This window comes from Notamacropus eugenii, chromosome 2 (genome assembly GCF_028372415.1).
Source record: "Notamacropus eugenii isolate mMacEug1 chromosome 2, mMacEug1.pri_v2, whole genome shotgun sequence".
Lineage (NCBI taxonomy): Eukaryota > Metazoa > Chordata > Mammalia > Diprotodontia > Macropodidae > Notamacropus > Notamacropus eugenii.
In genome coordinates this window covers 287,785,858-287,808,257 of record NC_092873.1, presented here as the reverse complement: position 1 = coordinate 287,808,257, position 22,400 = coordinate 287,785,858, and the positions used below count along the sequence as shown (strand labels likewise).

The following is a 22,400-nucleotide window of genomic DNA, read 5'->3' as shown; positions in this document are numbered from 1 at the left end:
AGACCATTACTAAACAATATCATTTAATACAAACCCTAATTAAAATTTTCAGCCAGAAAAATATAAGGCATTACCAAGTGCTGAAGTGATAAGAAAACGCTATTGTAGGTTTTTATCCACATAATGTTATATGAACATTATCCCCTTATACTAGAAGACAATTATGTGGCTAATGGATACAAAGGAATCTGATCCCAAAAGGCACTGTTGTTTTAACTGCTGGTTTGCAATCAGTCATAACTATGGAGACTCTTTTTTTCTTTTAGAGTATTTACTGACAACTGCCACCCAAGTAATACAAAAGAACCTGTCATCAGGCAGTAGAAGGAGTGCTAGATTTGGAGTCAGAGGACCTATGTTAAAGTCCTGCTTCTGTAAGATTTTGGGCAAGTCACTCAGACTTTCTGGGCCTCTGCCAGTTTGGCTGAACTGTTTCAATTCTAGTCTTTTCCACCTATAACTCTGCTACACTGTAACAGTAAAGCACAGTAGTGATTTGGCATACAATCAGAATGTGAATCTGAAAAATGGCACATGATTATCATTTATGTCATTATGGCATGAGCACAGTGGTTGGAAAGGGGAATCCCCTATACCTAAATTAAGCCCTTCTCAGACATCAACTAAGTCCGAGTTGGCAAGAACAAAAGAAATAGGAAAAGATATTCCCAGGAAGGACATGTGTACATCAGGAGCAAAGCTGAACTCTTTACTCACCATTTTAATACTGCTGACAACTCTAACAGATGGAAATCTGTACAGACTGACAAAATAGAGGTGGGGATGTGGGGGAAACCCAAATTGCAAGTTTTGGCAAAAGAAGATACTGACTCAAGTTTACTAGAACATCACTACATCACTACTACAACGGCAAACAGGGATTTGGCACCACGCTGACAAAGCAAAGGCATGCACGGTTAATACAGATTGGATGTCTCTCAACAGAAGAAAGGCCATGGCAGATGGAAAACAAAGCGCACCTTTTACAAAACTCCCCCACTAACTTAAGACAAACACACAAGAATCAAAGTGGTCAATTTAGTAGATGTTTAGCAACAAAGTCTTTCTTCCAGTTTGAAATTTAGCAATGCGTCTCTCTAATCGGCAGCTGTCCAGGGTGTTCCTATGCCCAAGAAGCTGGCTTCTGCATACTACAACAGTCTCAATCTGAAAAGTAGTAATTTGGTAATCAGCATAAACCTCAACCATAAATTTAAAAAAAGAGCTATAATCCTAATACAGAAATCTTCAATATCATTTCCTTTTAGAAATTATTGTGGTCCTTGGAAACAGGAGGGAAACACAAGCTTCATTCAAAAGAGCCATCATTGCCACAAGAACTCAATACAACTTCCAGCTGTGGTCCCATTAAATTCTGACCATCCCAAGAGTTAAAAACAAAGAGTTCCTACTAAGAGGAATATTTTCAAAATGATCTGGTCATATCATGTGCATAGTTAGGTGTTTGGTTTTTTTGCTGTAGTTCTGTTTTGTTTTTTAATAAAGTTTCTTCTGCAAACAAGGAAATAAAATTTAGTAAAGTTATATTTCTTAGATGGAAAAAACTTTAAAAATGGACTAGTGGTGGTTTGCTAAAAGAAAAAGAAACAAGAATAAGCTACTTATTGAAGTTGTGGAATGCAGCACCTCAAATTTACACCAGCTGTACACGCCTGAGATTGTGAAACTCTCATGCTGTGATGATCAACTCATACGTTAGAGCTGCTCCATTTCCAATGTCTGACTTTAGCATGTCATGTCAATCAAGAGATCCCTATTACAGAAGATTGTTATAGAGAATGTGAAGATTCTGCATGTTGCTGTCACTCCCCTGGTCCCGTTCTTGCTTGCACAGCTGTCTCATGAGGCAGCAAAAGAAGTCTGGTTCTTACATTCCACACCATAATCCCTGGGGAAAAAGAATATTATTTTAGACAGCGAAGATTTATCAAAGCAGGCCAAAGTATTATTCTAGTATGGATACTAAGAACATACACTAGAGTTTTACCTTTACGAATTCTATTTAATAAAGCCCACATTCCTTTAGGTTGTTTTTAATGATGACATCTGTAACAGCATCAAAAACAAACTGCACATTTTTGGTGTCCGTGGCACAGGTGAAGTGGGTATAGATCTCCTTGGTGTCTTTTCTTCGGTTTAGATCTTCAAACTGACACTGAATGTACGCAGCTGCCTCCTCATATGTATTAGAACCTGAAAAAGTACGAGATACTTGATACTTCTAATTCATGCTATTGCACCTACATAAGCTCAATTAAATAAGACAAAACTTCTAAATACTATTACCATTTATTTGTAATATTGGAATATAGGACACAACATCAAGATGGCAGTCTATCTTTTTGTGAAAGGATCGTGTGAATCTGAATAAAATGTAGATACCATTAAGTTTTTTGCATCTACTTATTAAATTCAGTTTGTTCAACACTTTGCTAGAAGTCAATAATTTTCTCATTTATCTTTTTTGTTTGATTTGTTATACTGTGACAGTTGAATATTGAAATAATTTATCGCGATTTTCTATATGTTCTTAAAACTATCGCAACCTATTCCTTTACAAATTTGTCTGATATTATTTGGTGTGTGTTTATTTAAAACTGGTAAGTTCATTCTGAAAAATACCTTCAAATACATTATGATCTCCTTGTTTCTCTCTTGTACGTATTTTTTTGCACTGTTAAATGTTTTCTGTAGACAATATTACTGGGATTCAGATTTTTCTTTAGTCTATTCCATAACTCTTTTCTTTTTATTAAGAAATTAAATTCATTCACATTTAGAGCTAGAACTGCTAGTTTAAAGCCTCTACTATTCTTAAAAAAACACACTTTATAGATACTTAATTTTCAATGTTGAGAATCATTCTTCTTTAAATTATTTTGTCAAAATGAAAAACAAAAATCCTTTCTTTTATTTCTACCAGTAAATCAAAAATAGTAAATCTTTTTAAGGCTATTTTGATCTACTTCATGAGTCACCATAACCAAAGAACTGATCACCTACAGGCCAATCTAGAGATGTGTGTCTCTTTACTTGGCTAGACTAGATAATGGTGTGTAGATATAATCTATTTCCAAGATTAAACAAAATCCCTATATTCTATATTAAACTCTGTGAGTCTCTTTAACATTTGGATGTCTGCTCCTTTGTCAAAAATATGAGTTTTCCCTTGAAACAGTTGTTATCTTATATTAGCTACCATTCCCCCAATGCCCTCTTTTCATCTTTTCCACCTTTTGTTAATCTGGAATGTCTCGGTCATCTATATATTTTTTAATCAAAAGGGTTGATGGAATTAAATAATCAAATAAGAAATTCTATTAGAATAGTAACAGGCTATAATAGATATGAAGACTTTAAGCTACTAACAATTACTACAACCCTACAGTCTCTAAAAAGTGAAGAAAAACCCTTACATAATAAACAAAAAGGAGAAAAAAATGTGTGTGTGTGTGTGTGTGTGTGTGTGTGTGTGTAAAATTGCTTCAGATCTAGGGGAAAAAAAACTGGGAGATTGGAAAATGGTATTTCTTGAGTACCAGTTTACCCACAATCAGAAAATTCAGTGCTGTGCATAAGTGTATATGTAATAAGTCTTTCCCAGTATTAATAACAAGTGAATCAAAACTAGTTTCTAAGTCATGCACCCCACCCCCACCTTCAATGCTCAGTTTAGCTAGTACTGGAGCCTTATGTTAATTGAGGAGAAGTTTGATAATTCCTTATTTCAGTCACACCTCCAAGTCCTACACACAATGCCTCTGTTACATGTTCACTACTTGTGGAGTCATGACTACAGTCTGAGAGTCAATGAAGATCAACCTAAATATCAAAATGATGTTTCACTGTAATTTTCATCACAAATGGTGTGACAAAACACAGATAAATAATTTTATAAATGGGATCATATACCAAAGGTAGAGAAATAAGCCACAGTGCAGAAGGGCAGTTGCAGTGCTCAGTAGAGGTTTATGAAAGCTGGAATTCAAGTTCTATTTAAGACAGAAATGCTTTAAGAACAAAGGCTTTCAAGAACAGAAGGAAAAAACTCTGGGGAGCATTAACTAGGGAAGATCTTTCTCAAGGTATGAAAAGAGCTTGATAGTGGTCAGAGGGAGACAGCTGAGCACACTGCAGGGCCAACGAGTCAGGGCAGGGAGTGTCCATATGCAACATGCAAGCAATATTTAACAGACACTAAAGTCCATAGACAAGAATTTGGATTTAATACTACAGGTGACTTCTTTGACATATTTATAGGAGAGAAACGATGTGGTCTGAGTGGTGTCTGAAGAAAATTATTTTGCAGCAGTGTTTTGGATGCCTGGAACTGGAAGGAGTGAGGCTTTGATCTGGATAAGCATAAAGCAGTTGCTTCTTGAAAGAAGGCGAACTAAAGTCTCTAAGAAAGTTTCCTGAAATTTCTGGTCATTCATACTGATGGATATCCAAAATTATAAAAACTCTACAATCAGTTCTGAGCTGGTTTTTTCCAACATGTTACACTTGGCCTGATATGCATTTGGGAGCATGTTTAAAATACAATGTGATGCAGAGTGAAGTAAAGTTTTATTACATAAAATGTAAGAGACCATTAGATGCATATTCTGAAATAATAATAAAGAAACTCTTGAAGAAGAAATGGAGATTTGGGGGGGGTGGGGTGTAAGGGTAATTGAACCATGTGATGACTACTCTCTTCTCAAAGAAAGAACACCCATCATCTAAGTCTTACTATATGTTTCCTGGAGGGCAGATACGTTGAAAAAGGTGGGCAAGTTCGAAAATCTAGACCTAATGGAAGAAATGGATTATAGTCAGTTGGAAAATGACCCCACCACCTAACCAAAACTTCCCTCTCCATGATCACCATAAAAGTTCTAACCTAATAATCCAAAATGGCCCTTCCTCAGAATCTCCTTTTATCTTCTGATATGGCTGACTACTACCTCCTCTTGGACACCCTCCCTTCCATGACATTTATCTCTCTTCCTACTATCCTACCCTCCTATCTCATCATTCCTTCTTAGTCTTCTTTACTGGACTATTGCTCACATCCTTCTCCTAAATTCCAAGGCTCTGTCCTGGGCTCCCTTCTTTACCTCTCTACATCCTCTCAACTGTCTGTTGCCCATCTTTTCCTGGATGTCCTGTAGACATCTTAAACTTCTTTAGATTTAAAATGGAACTCGTTATCTTTTTCCACTAACCTTTCTCCTCCTTCAAACATTTCTACTTCTATTGAGGCCACCACCTTCCCAGGCTTCTAACCTTGGAATCAGGCCTGACCCTTTTCTCTCCAACCTTCACAGTCAATTGTCTGACAAATCTTATTGCTTCTACCTCTGCAAGACCTCCAGCACCTATCCCCTTTTTTCTACTCAGCTATACTCACATCTCTCACCTAGAATGCTGTCACAGCTTCTCAACTAATCTTCCTGTTGCAGTCTCTCTTCTCTATAACGTTTCCACGTGACTATCTAAACAACTTTTTTCTAAGGCATAGATCTTACTTTGTCATCAGCTCCCCACTGCTTAAAGAAAAAGTCCCAAAAAACAATTCTTTTGCCTTAGCATTTAAGGCCTTCATACTCTTGTGGCTACCCACCTCTCCATATTTACCTACTTCATATTCCTCTTCTATATTAACTCTATATTCCAATCAAACTGGAATACTAGTTATTCCCCAAATCCAATTCTCCGTTTTCTACCTCAGTGCATTCTGCACAAGCCATCCCCATACCTTAAAGACATTCCCTTCTTATTTTTAGTTCTCAGAACCCTCATCTTCCTTTAAAGGTTACCTCAAGTGCAACCTCTTCCACACAGACTCTTCTGAAATCCTAGTGGTTAATATTTTCTCCTCCCTCCATTTTTCTTTTTACTATATGTTTGTTTATGTAGATTACACATCCTGACCAAAGGATATGCAGGTTCCTTGAGAGCAAGGAATGTTTCATTTTTATCTTTGTATCCTCAGGGTCTAACACAAAACTCTGAACATGGCAGATATTTAACAAATGTTCAACTGAATTGAATTATTGAAGAAACAATTAACCAACTGGAATATATGAACATATAGAGTCACTGGTATACTGGAAACAATTATTAATCAAATAAGGTAACATTTATAAAGCGCTGTGTAAACGTTAGCTATTCTCAGTAGTAGTAAAAATCTCCAGTCAGGGCTACATTTACATTTTTAATATTTACATTTATTAAATAAAAATGTCTGAAGTAAAGTTTACTCTGTTTATAGCACTTTTATGCTTCTTATTAAGTGATAATGAATTTTAATTTTCTAAGTGTTTTTCACATCTGTGACAGGTAATCTACGTTCATATTTATACTGTGTCTATATTTTATCAATGTCCATTCACCTCAAGATGGCAAATTTGCTGAAAGTAAAGATTATGTATAAAGTAAATCAGTGAACTCTACCATGCCAAGAATAACACCTTAAGGGGTACTTAAAAAGTGCTTGGTGTTTTCAATTGCACCAACTACTGCCCCCTAGATCAGGAGACTTTATACAAAAAAGCACATACAGAATTCACAATGAGATGTGGTTCATATGATCGGAAATGCTGACCTAAAACTATTCTTTTGAAGCTAGTGTTTTACTGATCTTTACCTGTATACTCTGGGTAACAGATAGTTAGTGGGCTCCTTTTTATCTTTTCCTCAAAAAGGTCTTTCTTGTTAAGGAAGAGAATGATTGATGTGTCTGTAAACCATTTGTTGTTACAAATGCTGTCAAACAGTTTCATACTTTCATGCATTCGGTTCTGGAAAATTAAACACAGGATAACATATCACTTAACAAAACAGGCAAAAAGTTGACCACTTAGCAACTTAAAAATAGTATTGAGTTTTAAGAACACAGACTATCAGAGAATAAAATTCAAAGGAATTCAAGTCAAGCAACAAGTTACACTAAAGATCATTCCCCAATTACAGAAATTCTTCTGCATTTTTGCAATGAAAACAGGATTTAATCCTGTCTATATGCTGAATGCTATCAAATTTCTCACTAAATATTACACCAACAAAACCAATCTTTGTACTAGATAACTTGTAAAACTGCTTCTAACTCTGTAAATTACGGTTCATATTTAAAACTTAATCTCACTGAGCAAGAAAAAAAGTGTTAGAATATGTTACTGACAGTAGTGAACAATAATGCTTTCTGAGCAGTTAACACTATGGGTTCTATGCGGAGAAGAAGCAGGAGGCCCAGGCACAAAATTACCAATGATAAAAGGGAAGAGATGAAGAAGCGAAGCCTTTAGAAGTACAAAAGAAGAACAGTCAGAGAACCCAGAGGCATCAAAGCCTTGCTGATTAGAGAATGCTGTAGATGGAAGAGAAATAGAAAGAAAACATAGGTATCATTCATTCAGTAGTAGATTTAGGGAAAGGTTAAAGACTCTGATGGTCACTGCCAAAATAACTACAATTAGCAGAATTTATAGTATTATATGTATAGACTATTTACCTGTTAGTAATTAATAAAAGTTTGTAATTGGTAGGGCACAATCAATTAAAGCTAAAGACAGGCCTCATTCCATTTGTTATATCTGTATTTCAATCAGTATAGAATGGTAAAGTGAAAAAGATGCTTCAAAGGGGAGTACCAGCATCCCACTCAGGCTCACAACAAACAAAGAGACAGATGTGAATAAACATCATTATCTACATTTATTTGTTCAAAGGGATCCTTGCATAGCACTGAAGACCTATACCTGCTCAGATGGAGCAGATTATCTAATGTTCACATATTTGACAAGGAGAGGAAGCAGAAAATGCATAATCATGTGGCCGAGTCTCCTGCTCTTCGAAGTTTAACATAAGGGCATTAGTCTTCAGTTCAGTAAGAAATTTATACACATGGAATAACAGAGGTTCTACATGAGAGAAGACTTTTAAAAATATTCTTTTCCTCCTCTACTCTTCATGCCTTACATTTTGGCGCTACTTAGAAGCTTATTCACACTGTAATTTTCTGCAACATACCATCTCTTCATCTTCAGCTAAGACAAGGTCATAATCGCTGAGGGCCACACAGAAGATGATTGCTGTCACACCTTCAAAGCAGTGAATCCACTTTTTTCGTTCTGATCGCTGACCCCCCACATCAAACATCCTGAGAGAGGATAAAAAAGAATTCAGTAGAGTTACACACCACCCTTGCCTAGATTTAAATGGTCAGACAATTTCCCAATGAAATTTTCAAAAATCTTATTTAAGGGAAAAGAAGACCAAACAATGAGCTAATGAAATACAGTCAATCCCAATTATCTAAGATTATGGAAAAAGGGAATTGCATAAGAAAATGAAATGCAAAAATAATCCCCATGCCTAAAATGGTATTTTTGTTACATCTACCCACTGCTCTTGATTTGGTCCTCTAGACCCAAAAAACATAAATCTAATTTCTCCTTGATATGACAGCCCTTCAAAGAATTAAACACAGCTATCACATCCCATCAACTCTTTTCTCTAGACTAAATTTTTCTGGTTCCTTTGACCCAATCCTCTTATGTTATGAACTTAATTCTAAATTCATTTTACCATCCTAGTTGCCAGCTTCTGGATATTCTAAAACTTAAAAATGTTTTTCTTAAACTGTAGAGCCCATAATTAAACACATTACTCCACATGAGATCTGACATGGGCAAAGTGCAGTGGGATTATCACCTCCCTATTCCTGGAAGCCATATTCCTCTTAATGCAGCTCAAAATTTCATTAGCTTTTTTTGGCTGTCATATCATACTGCTGACTCACAATGAGCTTGCTGTCAATTATAAGTTAGATCTTTCTCAGAACAGCTACTGTCTATCCATGCCTAATCTTATATTTGTGACATTGATTGTTTTATACCCAAGTGTAATAAGACTTTACATCTACCCTTACTAAATTTCATCTACTAGATTTAAACCAGTGTTCTAACCTATCAAGATTCTTTGGATTCTGACTCTCCATTATATTAGCTATCCATCCCAGTTCTGTGTTGTTTGCAAATTTGATTAGCATACTATCTATATCTTTATCCAAATCATTAATAAAAATGTTAAACAGTGCAAGGTCAGGCACTTAGACTCCAATGCAGAACTCTTGCCACACTGACACTGAATCCTTAACAACTATTCTTTGAGTATGGAGACTCAAATAGTTTCTGAATGTGTCTAATTATATTCTGATTTTTTCCAGAAGAATAATGAGATGTTTTATCTTTGCTAAAGATTTGCTAAAATCTAGGTAGCTTTAATTGACAGATGATGTCCCTCCTCTATAAGAGTTTAGTTTTACAAGAGTTTAGTAATACTGTCAAAAAAGGAAAAATAAGATTAGTTTGACAAGGTAAAGCCATGTAGGCTCTTTGTAATCACCATTTCCCTTTCTGGGTATTCACAGTCAATCTCTTTAAACATTCTTTCTATAATTTTCTCATGAATCAAAGTTTTCTCACCTGTAATATGCAGATTCTACTCCCTTTTTAAATTTGAAAATCAGGATATTTTCCCTCCTTCAATCTTGCTTTTCCTTTCCTATTTTTCAAATATCACTGTCAACGGCCCCAACATTTGCATCAGTCGGTTCCTACAGGATCCCAAAATACCTTTATCTGATCCTGGGTATCTTGAATTCATCAAGAGTGGCTAAGTGTTCTCTTCCTACTTCCAAAAATTATCTAGAGAGTCAACTTCCCGTTGGTCATTTTTTTCCTGTCATTTCCAGTACAAAGGTAAAGAGAAAGCAGAAACAAAAAAGACTCAAGCAGATTGACTTTATTGTCTGTTACTATTATCCCCTCTACTATTGAGTAATTCTGCATGGAGGGGTGGTCCTTTCCCTGGGAAGCTCACAAATCTACTACAGCAACACACTATGTTATTCCTTGCTAATCAAATTCGAGAGAAAAGCTGCCTTGCTTATTCCATAAACATTCAAGTGAGTCACAATCTTACCAGCAGGACCTTTCTAAATTTCATACATTTCAAAATCACAACTAATGGCTAACAGTCCCAAAAAGCCTTCTGTAAACTCTAAATTCTACAAAGGAACCAAAAAGCTTTTGTTGTAATGATAACAGAATTGCAGTCTCTTAAAGTGGGACTACGGTGGCCACTGAATCCGGCCTATTTCTGAAAAGGAAGCCCTACAATAAATCCTCAGCAAGCAGTTATTCAGCCTGGAGACCTCCACTATGGGAGAATCCATTCCCTCCCAAAGTAGCACATCTCACTCTGGGATAGACATAACTGGGAAGCTTTTTCTGACTTGAAGTTGAAATTTGTCTTTCTATGACTTCCACCTGCTGCTCCTGATTCTGTATGCTGGAGTCAACAGACCAAGTCTAAATCCTCTTCTACTTAAACAGCCTTCAGATTCTTAATAATGGCTAATACGTCCCACTAAGTCTTTTCTTCTCCAGATAAAATATGCCCAGTTCCTTCAGCCTATTCTCATCTGACATGGACTCAAGGCCTTTTAATTAGGCTGAACTCCTAGCCTCTCTAGTCTAATGATGGTCTTCTCAAACTGTGGCACTCAGAACCAAGCACGATACAGGACTCTCACCTCCTTCTTCCCAGAAGTTCTACCTCTTTCTCCCTTTCCCTCTCCCTCTCTCTCTTTAAAATGGCAGGGGAAGGGTGGCACTGTAGGGGAGGAGAGTGATTACAAAATGACTAGACAGAGAAAAAGAGACACATACACAAAAGAGACAGAGAAGACAGCTTTAGTTTTTCTATTAAAAAAATTTATATTATTTCTGGTATTCTTTTCTTTTAAAAATTTGAGTTCCATATTCTCTGCTTCCCTCCCAATCCTCCCAAGCTCTGTCCTTTAGTGCAGATAAAATTGGATTAACTTTCTTGGCTGCCACATCATGGCATTGTCTCCTACAGAGCTTGTGGAAGAGCTTCCAGATCTTTTTCAGACAAATACTGCTGTCTAACCATACCTCTCCAGTCTATTCTTGCGAAGCTAATTTTTTTTGGACCCAAAAGTAAGGCTTTACATTTATAAGATTTTTTGGATCCTGACTTTGTAATACTGTTAGTCTTGTATCATTAATCACATAAAAATAGGAAAAGTATGCCATCAATGGCAATCTAAGACTTCAAGGGAAATTATTTCATGAGGTATTATGAATTAACTATCTTATACATAGTAAGCATCAATAAATGATTTTTTTTATTCATTCATTATTGAAGAAAAGAATTCTACCAATAGACAACAGCTTAATCAAAATCTGCATGTTAAAACAAGAAATTTATTTAGGAGTGGAGTAAGAACTGCATTAAGGGTGAAAAGAAAAGCATAGAAAAAGTGACTTCCAACCTTAGAAATAAAGAATGCAAACAAAAAAGGAACCAAAAGCCAGTTCTGACACATATAAAAGTTGTATAACAAACTGTCTAAATCTAAAGTACCTAAACTGTTTGCACTGACCTACTTTATGCAAAACTACTGTATTAGACTAAAAAAATTTTCTCCATCAAAATTTCCCCTTTCCCCAAAATAATTAAACTCTTAAGCTATCTCAACATATTGTTGGAGAACTTTGCCACACATGATGCCGTGCATAATATCAGTCCAAGGGCCAAGACAATATCAGCTCCATTAGAAGTAAAGGAAAAAATGCCGAGCAAACAAGAAAAGGATAAAACAACTGGCAAGAAAAAGCACTGATCTTATAAAAGCAAAAAGGCAGGACAATGAAAGCTAAATAGTTAAACCAGAGAACTGATAATCAAAAGTTCCCTTTAATATTTTTACCCTGTGAAACAGCAAACCATTCAATACCTGTATTGATGATTCCAACGAAAAAGCAGCTGAAAAGATTAAAATTAAAATAAAATAAACTAGTATTCACAGGAATAATTCTACTTATAAATTTAAATTTCATTAACAACCTAAATCCAAAGAATGAAGTTATTTGAAGTTACCTGGAGGTAGAATAAGTAATGAATGCCTGCTTCATTCAGCATCATGAACAGAATGAGAAGTAAACTGCTGATTGATAATTATAAAAATAATATTCAAACTAGGTGAGAATATCCCCTGGAGAATTTTGCCCCCAAATAAAAACTATTCAACAGGAAATACAGTCCTGGATTTAGCACACTCAGGAAAACAAAAAAGTCACTTACTTGAAGTACAGGTCTTTGAAAGTGAAATGAGTCTCAACTATGCCTGTGGTTTTCACTCTTGTCCGTAGGACATCTTGTTGAGTTGGAATATAGCTGGTTTGGGATATTCTATCCAAGTCATTTAGGTAACTAAATTAAAATACAATATACTTTATTTTTAATTTGTGACATCAACCACATATCAAACAAGTTAACAGAAAATGCTAGCAAACTTGTCAACCAGACAAAAGCATTCTTTCTTTATACTTCACTGAGGCAGAAGTACAAATGATGTACTTTAGTGTCTCAAAATTAAAATAAGGGAGGCTAAAGCTCAACTGTGGGCTCATTTGCAATCTTACATCATTTTGAATCTTGAAAGTGAATTTCATGATGCATCAACTTTACTCAACACTCACTACCTCTCTTTCATAAGTCATCCACTTGTGACCAAGATTAGGGATAAGATTTATTTACAAGCGATTAGTACAAGTCACAGAGAATGGTCAATGAGAGAAAAAGAAAACATAATGATAATTTCAGTCCATAGCTGGCTGTTAGTGTGAAGCGCTGATACGCAGCAGTCCTTAGTGAGCTGGAAGATAGCCAAAATGACCCAGCTACAAGGGATTTTCCCCTCCTCCACGTGTTTACAAGAACACAGAGGTTGTATTTTCACTATGTCAACAAGCTTCCCTTCATGCTCGTGGAACGGTTCTACAACACTAAAATGAAACAATTTTCATGAAGGATGCTATATGGCTTTTCTAAAAGATGTCTATTATGCAGATTTCTCTTCAAAGATGAACACTGGAACTTCTCTAGGGTTCGGAGCCATAGTTATTTCCTCATAACATAGTTACGTCATCATCAAGGAAAATTACTTACTATGAGGCAGAGTCATTGAGCTGATATTCCCTTGATCTGCTAAAGCAGGCTTGCACCCCACCATCTCGCCATAAACGTTTAATTACTCCTGCTAGTTCTGGAGTCATGACTCCCTCTTCAGCACTACCAGCTAAAACAAACAACTGCCGAGCATCATCCTGAGGAAAAGGGTTTAAGGCACAGAGAGAAATAAATGTTAGGTGAGTCTTTTATTTCCTAAAATACTTCAGAGACAGGTTCAAGTTCTATATAGAATAAGATTTGTCTCACTGAATCAGAAAGGTATGAAACAGATCATTTGCCTCTTCTTCCCTAGGAAGACAGTTTGAGAACTTGAATCCACTTACCTTGCTTCTCATAAATCAGTTACCATTTCTACCTAGAAGATATATTGCCATAGGGAAAAATCTTGTGCTGAGTGGAGAAATGATGATCTCACTAAAAGGGAACCAGACCCATGGATTCCCACTGTGGTCATTCAGGGTTATTTATATGATACAAAACAGAAAGACTGAAGGCTCAATATGCCCTCTTCCATTTTGCTAGTGGGAAGCAAGTTTTATTTTTTTTTGCAACAAGTCTCCATGCAAAAACTGAAACAGAATCTCCAGACCTCACGAAAGGGCTAAGTAAATTTCTAATAAGATGAGAATACGTCATGGCTTTCAGGTAGTTTAATAACTCTTAAGTTATCTCTCAATCTATTTTCCAAGCCAATTTTTCTTCCTATGAGATATTTCATATTTTCTTCTATTTTTTCAGTGTTTTGACCTTGTTTTTTATATCTTGATGTCTCATGGAATCATTGCCTTCCACTTGACCAATCCAAATTTTTAAGAAATTATTTTCCTATGCAATCCTTGTCCTGAAGAATAAAAACTATTTAAAATTGGTACCATAAAAAAAAATTATTTTCCTCAGTGAGGTTTTGTAGTATCTCCTTTACCATCTGGCCAATTCTGATTTTTAAAAAGTTATTTTCTTCAATCTTGTTCAATCTTGTGTGTGTGTGCACATACTCTTTTACCAAGTTATTAATTTTTTTTAACAATTTCCTTGCATTGCTCTAATTTTTTGTCATTTTTTTCTCTACTACTTTTATTTGATTTAAATTTTTTTTTTTGCTCTTTTAAAAAATCTCTTTAGCTCCTGTAAAAATTCTTGTTGGGCTTGTATCTAATCTGCATTTTTCCTTTTGAGGCTTTGCTTGTAGATGTTCTCTAGTAATTTGTCTTCCGAGTTTGTCTTGAGCTTCCCTGTCACCATGGTAACTTTGTAGGATCAGGTTCTTTTTTTTGTTGTTTTCTTATCGTTCCAGCCTATTTCTTGGCTGCTCAACTGGTGGTGAAGGAGATTAATGACTGGTCTGAGCTTTGATTCTATCTTTCTGCTTTCACAGCTCAGTCTGGAGGTCTATAGGTTTTTGGTGCCTTCAAAGTGACAGGAGCCAGGGAGCTGTCTGCTCAGTGCCCTCTTGGTGTGCATTTCAGTCCTTACTCAAGTAGGGCCCCTGCTCCCATGTTACTGTTCCCACTCCTCTCTGCCCAGAACTGTGTGACAGCCAAGCCAAATGCCAAATGCCACCTGATCCTATTCCCAGTTCTAATACAAGGGTCTCCTAGGATCTCTTTCTGACCAAGTATTTGGTCCCCAGGGTTGTGTCTCCCTGTCGATGCTACCTCATCTGTTGTTCTCAAGGCTAACCTCAACCCTGGTGTCCACAGATCTTTCTTTCTGTCTTCCTAAGCTTCCCTGGGCTAGAAAATAACTCACTGTGACTTTTACTTGTCTTTTCCGCTCAGAATTCTGTTCAGTGTTTTCTGTGGTTGTTTTGTAGGAGAGGTTTTGGGGGAGGTTTGGCTGCATAATCCCTTACTCCACCATACTGACTCCACTCCCCCATAGTATGGGAATAGAGAAAATTTTAAAAGAAATAAGACACTACAGCACTACAACAGATCCACGTAAACTGTTAATTCCCCTTAAAGAACTCAAGTCTAGAACACTTAAAAGTAATGAGACCAGAAAGAGAATACTGTGATGATAATTTTAATCTCATTGCTTTGTTCCTTTCCTAAATAAACAGACTTTCAGAAGTTATTTCCCTAGTTAATAGCCAACACTTTCCTATATCAGAAAGAATAATGTCTAACTAATCTTAAAAGTATACACAGGATTCTCAGAAAAAATATTATGCACTAAGAAGAATGGGTATAGGAAGGAAGGCTGATTTATATCTTTTATATATAATTCTAAGAGAAACATGTTACTCGTTTAAGAGTAACACGTTCAGAAAAGGCATAATCAAGAATGGGAGTTATTGTGACTTGCTTCTTGCAAAAGTTCATCAAAATTACTTCTAACACCAACTTTTCCTTCTCTTTCTATTAGTACATTACAGTCAACTGCCAGATTCAATTTTTGCCTTGATTTTTTTTATCTATTATAACCTCCCTCCTCTTCTATGTGTGAGTTCCTGTTCCTTGTTTCAAATATTACTACAAAGCCCCTCTCTTTCAAAAAAAAAAACAAAAAACAATAAAAAAACAAAAGTTCTCTGATACTTGCAACATATACTTTCCTCTTTGTGTTGATAGGGAAAGTTGGAATGAAAGTATTAATCATTAGAAATGTTGAAAAACCAACCTACAGTCTCAAAATACTATGCATTTACTGTTTTCTTCTATGGGTATGGTGTTGTACCTACACTATGAGGCTTTGAGGGGAAAGCCCCTCCCCCACTTTGGAAAAGTTTGAGCCATTCCCAAAACAGTTCAAAATATGTTACAAATAAATCTTACAATCATAGTATTCTATTTTAGAAACTGACTGTAAACACTTCTCCTTTACTGTCCACCAGCTCCCTTCTGGCTCAGTAAGACTTCTAACTACAAACAGGCCCCTTCCAGTACAAGAAACTCCCTACCTGTAAGAAGATAAGCAAGAGCAGCCCCATCCTGCAGCTGGCTTCACTCCTGGCCTTCTCTCTTCCAAACCAATCATAAAACAGCCCAACTTCTGACCTCTTTTAGGCAGAGTTGGGCAGCCAACAGGGAAGAACAGAGAGAGGATAGAATAACACTGTGTGCATGTATAAAAGAGAGAAACATTAAAAATAAATTATAAATGACAGCAGGGAGTACTCTGTGTGTGCTAGAGAGCTTAAGAGGCATACAAAGTCTAGGAAGGATTAATGGTATCAACAGTGTTTGGTGAAAAGAGTGGCCCACAGATTAATAAAAAGTAATTTGATCAAGTTGAAAAGAATGAGAAAGAGAAAGGGGTGAAAGAGATAAAGAAAGAGATGAATAAAATCGTGGGTGGAGAGGAAGAGATGGTTGTTGTGGCTCAGCTGTTTCAGTCATGTCTGACTCTCCGTGGCCCCATTTGGGGTTTTCTTGGCAGAGATACTGCAGTGGTTTGCCATTTCCTTCTCCAGTTCACTTTATAAATGAGGAAACTGAGGCAAACAGGGTTAAGTGACTTGCCCAGGGTCACAGAGTTAGAAGTGTCTGAGGTCCAAGGTCACATTTGAACTCAAGTCTTCTTGACTCCAGCCCCAGGAAAGGGAGAGAACAAAAGGTAAATACAGAAGAGGAAAAGGGAGTGGGGGTGATGAATCTACTTTGATTACTCTGATCATGTAAATTTTTTCTTCTTTTATGAGTTTAGAAAATGTGGTGTCTCTTAATGTGATACCTACCTCCTGCAAAAATGGTTATTCTAATTAGGGGGGAGGGAGAAGGAAAGGGAACATATAGCGTCTACTACGTATCAGGCATTGTGCTAAGGACTTTGCAGATATTATCTCATATGATCTTCATAACCCTGGGAGACAGTAATAACCAGTAGCTAACAGGTACTGGAGTCAGGAAGACTCATCTTCATGACTTCAAATCTGGCCTCAGACACTTCCTAGCTATGTGACCCCAGACAAGTCACTTAACTCTGTTTGCCTCAGTTTCCTCATCTGTAAAAATGAGCTGGAAAAGGAAGAACAAACCACTACAGTATCTTTGCAAAGAAAACCTCAAATGTGGTAACAAGAGTCGGACAGGACTGAAAGGACTAAACAACATTTGTATAGTGCTTACTATGTGCTAATTTCAGTGCTAAGCACTTTACAAATATTCTCATTTGATTCTCAAAATGCTGAAGCAGGTGCTCTTATCTCCATTTTATAGATGAGGAAACGAAGGCAAACAGGTTAAATGACTTGCCTGGGGTCACATAGTTAGTAACTGTTGAGGCCAGATTTGAACTCAAGGCTTTCCAAATTCCAGGTCCACCACTCTATCCATTGTGCCACCAGCTATCACCTAATGCTTAAGAGTACAAATGTGATTTTTCCTTCCATTTATTAAATCTGTCTCTGTTCATATTTGTTCTTAGCACTAAACTCTCTGGTTCGTTCTTCTCCCCTTCCCACCTACCAAAAGCCTGCTTTGACCACTTGGTTATAATTGCCTTTCACCATCTGCCACCAGCTCACTCTCTCCGTCTGCTGCATTTATAACCGTTTTACCCGAGCTACACTCCATATACACTGGCACACTTGCTGTTCTCCACACACTATCTTCTCATCTCTACCTCTCAGAGTCCCTGGCTTCCTCTAAAGGTGAAGTTTAGGTGCCACCTCCTCTTGTCTATTCCCCCAGAAATTACTTTGTATTGACTTTTCTACATTTTGAACATTTTGTTTCCCCCTAATATAGACATCCTTAATCTTGGGCCCATGAACATATTTTAATAAGAATTTTTGATAACTAAAATATAATTTAGATTCCTATGTGATCCTATGTATTGTCTTCTATGCATTTGAAAACATTATCCCAAGAAGAGGTCCAGAGGCTTCACTAGGCTGCCTGAGTGGGCTACAGCACCCAAAAGGTGGAGGAATCCTGCTCTAATTAACAGAACGTAGGATACCTGAGAACAGGAAAGGTTTTGCTTCCTGCCTTTGTACTCCCAGAGCCCAGCATCATGCCTGGCACACAGAAAGTATTTAATAAATTCTTGCTGAATGAATGAATGACTACTAACCCAACCTGACTCAGACAACTTCTTTATTTTACCTCCCGTCAGCAATTACATACTCAATGTGTAACTAAACTGTACTTTTTGATGCAGTGCTTTGTGGGGTACATATTCTTAAGTCGTTTCATGTATACAAGTTATGCTCCAACAGACTCAATGTTAGGACAGCAACTCAAATAATGCTGACTGACCATCAGTTTACAAGGGGTTATTCCAACACACCCCTGTCCTCCTGAACAGCTGTTTCTAGCCATCACAATTACTGAGGATGTCAACAAAGCCCCACACTAGAATGAGGACATTTTGATTCAAGACTCAGACTGCAAAATCCCAGAGCTGGAGTCAGAGATCGCAAAGTCTAACCTGTGAAAGTCTAATCCATAGTCTGATTCCTATAGGAATCTTTCCTATATAAGATCCCCAGCAAGTGGTTATCCAGTTAATTTGACCTCTAGAGATAGAGACCTACCACCTCCTAAGGTTAAATTGCTCCATTTTTTAGTAACTCTAATTCTTAGGAAGTTTTTCCTTACATGAACTGAAATCTGAATTGTGCCCCATTAGTCCTAATTAGTCCTAATTCTACCCTCTTGCTTTATTACAAATAAGTAATCTCTCTTACATGACAGATCTCGAAATATCTCAAAATAAAACTTTCATAGCCCTATAAGTGTTCTCTTTTCCAGACTTAATGTCCCCAGTTCTTTCGATGGATCCTCACATGACATTATTTTCAATTTCTCTCTACAAAGCTGCTCTCTAGAATCCCAGCTTAATATACTTCTTAAATATACTCCTTCCAGAATTGAACACAATACTTATGTGTGTTTTGACTAGTAAAAAGTAAAGTGGGACTCTCACCCAAGTAAAGTGGGACATTATACTTTTATTAATGTAGCACAAGACTTAGAGCTCATTAGTAAGTCAATCAATAGATTATGAATGCATAATATAGTCTAAAACGTAACACAGTACACTACTCTTAAAGTCCAAAATTTTCCATTAAAATTTAGTTTTATTTGTGTACTTTTCAAATTTAGCCCCAATCTGTCTTTTCCTAGAGATCAATTTTTACCTCCACTGCCTCCATTCAGAAGACTGAGTGCTAACACTTCCTCAGATGACAAAATTATTAAAAGAGGTCCCTTCAAATAAAACGAAGGCTGACCATGAAATGAGAGGAATGGTTGAAAAAACTGGTTAGTTCAGGGTGTTGGAGAGGTCTGGTGCCATTCTAAGAATTACAGACCTTTGGGACACCTTGCAGTGAAACATCCATTTGCACTTTTCAGTCTCCTCTTTGTAGCTGGTGTGTGGCACCAACTATGCTGGGCTGCTAATGCTTGCCAGGTTGCCACATACTCCCCACAAGGCCAATGCTATTGCTTCAATTCTTTTTCCTGACAGATGAAGCAAGCTCTACCTCTCAATGAACAGGACCTACTGAACAAGAGGAAGCTAAAGAAAGTGAGAAACACTCACGGCTCTGGCAGCTTCCCCAAAGTCAATCTTTAGTCGTCCCATGGCTCTTATGATAGCAATGATGGACTGGATGGTGTTGCTGTAAACAACTACTTTATATTGTTTGCATTCTTCCTCGGAATACCCATCTTCATGGATGATTCTTAACAACGAAAAAAGAAAACCAAAACCCATTACTACTGCGAAGATGAAAAAAAAATGCCATCAATTTTTAAAATACTAAGTGAGAAAATTTAGCTTTACATAGTCACATTCTAACTTACTTCATTTGTTTCACAATCGTGCTTTTACCAGATTCGCCAGCACCTGAAATACACAGAAGATATACTTTAAATTTCTCAATTATCAAACATTTTAGGTATGAAAATCTTATTCAAATTATCTGTCACAAAACAATATTTATTAGACTTCAGTATGTGTGGTTCACTCACAAAATTCAACTTACCACAGTGTCTTAAGGCCCATTTCTTGGTTATTATTAGCAAAATATATATACTTGCACATAAAAGTGCTACCACAGATAAGCAAATAATAGTGGTTCTAATCTGCATAGCGCTTGAAGCTTTAAAAAAACAACTCACACCAACTTTCTGAGATAGGTAATCTAAGTGTCATTGCTTTAATTTTACAGATATGAAAACTGAGACCAGTAAAATTAAGTGATTTGCCAAGGGCAATAGCTAAATAAATGTCAGAACTGGCATCTGAATGCATGTCCTCTGACTCTATCCAATGGTTCTTCTACTACACCCGAAAATACTATTTTCTATGCTGGTCACCTTTACCATAGTCAAGTCTACTACTACTGTATGACCTAAAACTGAGGAGTCCCTGACTCCCAAGCACCTCTGTTATTCACAAGTGGATAATGAGTCCACAAGTGACCCAATTTAGGGTAAGACTCTACTGTACTCTACTCACTACACATTTAACACCACTGCCCCAAGTCAAGGCAATGCAATCACTAAGGTTCATGTTAGTTATAGGTATCTGCCTCAGTTTACCCAACAGAAGAGATAACAACTCAAGAGATACTCTTTTGTCTATCAGTACACACACATCTATCTCACCCTGTTCTTGGTACTCAGAGTTCTGGAGTTTAGAAGTTAGGAATTAAATGACAAGGCAGAATAAAAAATATCCAGCACAAAACGTGTAAGTAAGTTAATAGCATAGCAGAATTTAGAGTTGAATGGGATCATCTACTTCAACCTCTTCATTGTACAGATAAGAAAACTGAGGCTCAGAGATGTACAAAGACTTGCCCACGTAGCAAAACTAGTATTTGAACCCAGGTTGTGTAAGATCAAACCCAGGCATCTTTGCACCATCCGTAACACAAGGCTTCCCTGCTCACACACTCTCATCTATTTTTCTCCCTGATGATCACTAAAAATGAGACAGATCACAAGTTGTTCAGTTCTCTGATATCCAACAATTTGATATTAAGAGTGAAAGGGTTCACTTTAATATAGTCAAAACACCATGATGTATTTTTGTACAAATATGTCATGGTTATAAATTGTGTATTTTTTCCCCTAGTCTTAACTATAAGAACAATATGCAGTGAGAATGGTTATCTCATTACAGCACTCAAATTTAGTAGAGAAAGAGTGCTTCCCATAAGTAGTGTTAAACTCAAACAGAAACACCTCCAGCACTAAATATTGATTTAGAAAAACCACAAATTAACATTATTTTTGTATTTTTATTTATTTGTATTTGTATTTTTTATTGTGTTGTATTTTTATTTATTTTGTTAATCATTTCCCAATTACATTTTAATCCAGGTATTCAAGAACCCTGTACTTCTGTCTTACACTATTTATTCTATGCTAGAAAACTATCAGCAAAAAGAAGAGTACAGATAAAGCACACAGCTAGCATCATCAGAATAACATTTAAGGAGCATGTGGTATACGTCTAGTATAGCTTCAATCACTACTTTATTATTTTCTGGCAAAGCTAGTTAGTTACCTTCTGTATATATAGCCTTAAGACCAAAAACAGCGAATTTGATTAAAGGGCTACAGAATACTCAAGTTGCTGCTTACCTATTACTTTCCGGAACAGCTTGGACCACTTCACAAGTCTATCAACAGTCCATTAGTGTGTCTGTCTTCCTAACAGTCCCTTCAAAAGGTGCCATCTTTGCCCATTTGATGAGTACGACTACTGATAGTATGCATATCTTCTTTTGAGAAATGCCTGCGCATACCCTTTAATCATTTATTTACTGAGAAATGGCTCCTGCTCTCAAATTTTAATGAGTTTCTTCCATATCTTGGATATGAAATCTTTATCAAAACAACCTGCTGCAAAAGTTCCTTTGTGGGCTCCCCCATCCCAAATTAACTGTTTCCCTTTTGTTTCTAACTTCATTCATTTGTTTGTGCAAAAAGCTCTCTCAATTTTACCTAATCAAAGATATCCATTTTATTTTTCTGCGATCCTTACTATCCCTTTTTTGGTCAAGAACTGTTCCCCTGTCAATAATTGCAAAAGGTTATCTCCTTCCCTAACACTCTACTCTGTTTATGAGAGGAATTTCTATATCTAGGTTGTAAGTCCATTTGGAGTTCTCTGTGATATATGGTGTGAGACGCTGGTCTAAATCTCATTTCTCCCAGACAGCTTTCCAATTTTCCCCACAATTTTTGTGTGACAATGAGCCCTTACACCAGTAATTGGTCTCACTGTTATTATACTCAATGACTCCACAGTCAGTTCACTTTTTATTATGCTACGCTACATTCCCTCTTTTTCTACTTTTCCATTGGCTCCTCCTATCTGTTTATAAACTCACCTTTCTTCTCCTTTTCAAGGACAAA

General features: G+C 36.6%; 1 protein-coding gene across 2 annotated transcripts in view; it reads right to left on the bottom strand.

The window, feature by feature from the left end:
- Positions 1 to 701: 701 nt before the first annotated feature.
- The window catches only part of GNAI3 (G protein subunit alpha i3), a 46,028-nt gene continuing 24,329 nt past the window's right edge, over positions 702 to 22,400 (bottom strand). For both annotated transcript variants that reach the window (XM_072644255.1, XM_072644256.1), the window contains exons 2-9: positions 19,833 to 19,875; positions 19,570 to 19,711; positions 13,051 to 13,208; positions 12,184 to 12,312; positions 8,038 to 8,167; positions 6,656 to 6,809; positions 2,009 to 2,214; positions 702 to 1,909 (exon numbers count right to left, since the gene is read on the bottom strand). In XM_072644255.1, the coding sequence (XP_072500356.1) occupies positions 2,024 to 2,214; positions 6,656 to 6,809; positions 8,038 to 8,167; positions 12,184 to 12,312; positions 13,051 to 13,208; positions 19,570 to 19,711; positions 19,833 to 19,875 (947 nt within the window). In that variant the 3' untranslated portion in view covers positions 702 to 1,909; positions 2,009 to 2,023. The remainder of the gene's footprint in view (positions 1,910 to 2,008; positions 2,215 to 6,655; positions 6,810 to 8,037; positions 8,168 to 12,183; positions 12,313 to 13,050; positions 13,209 to 19,569; positions 19,712 to 19,832; positions 19,876 to 22,400) is intronic.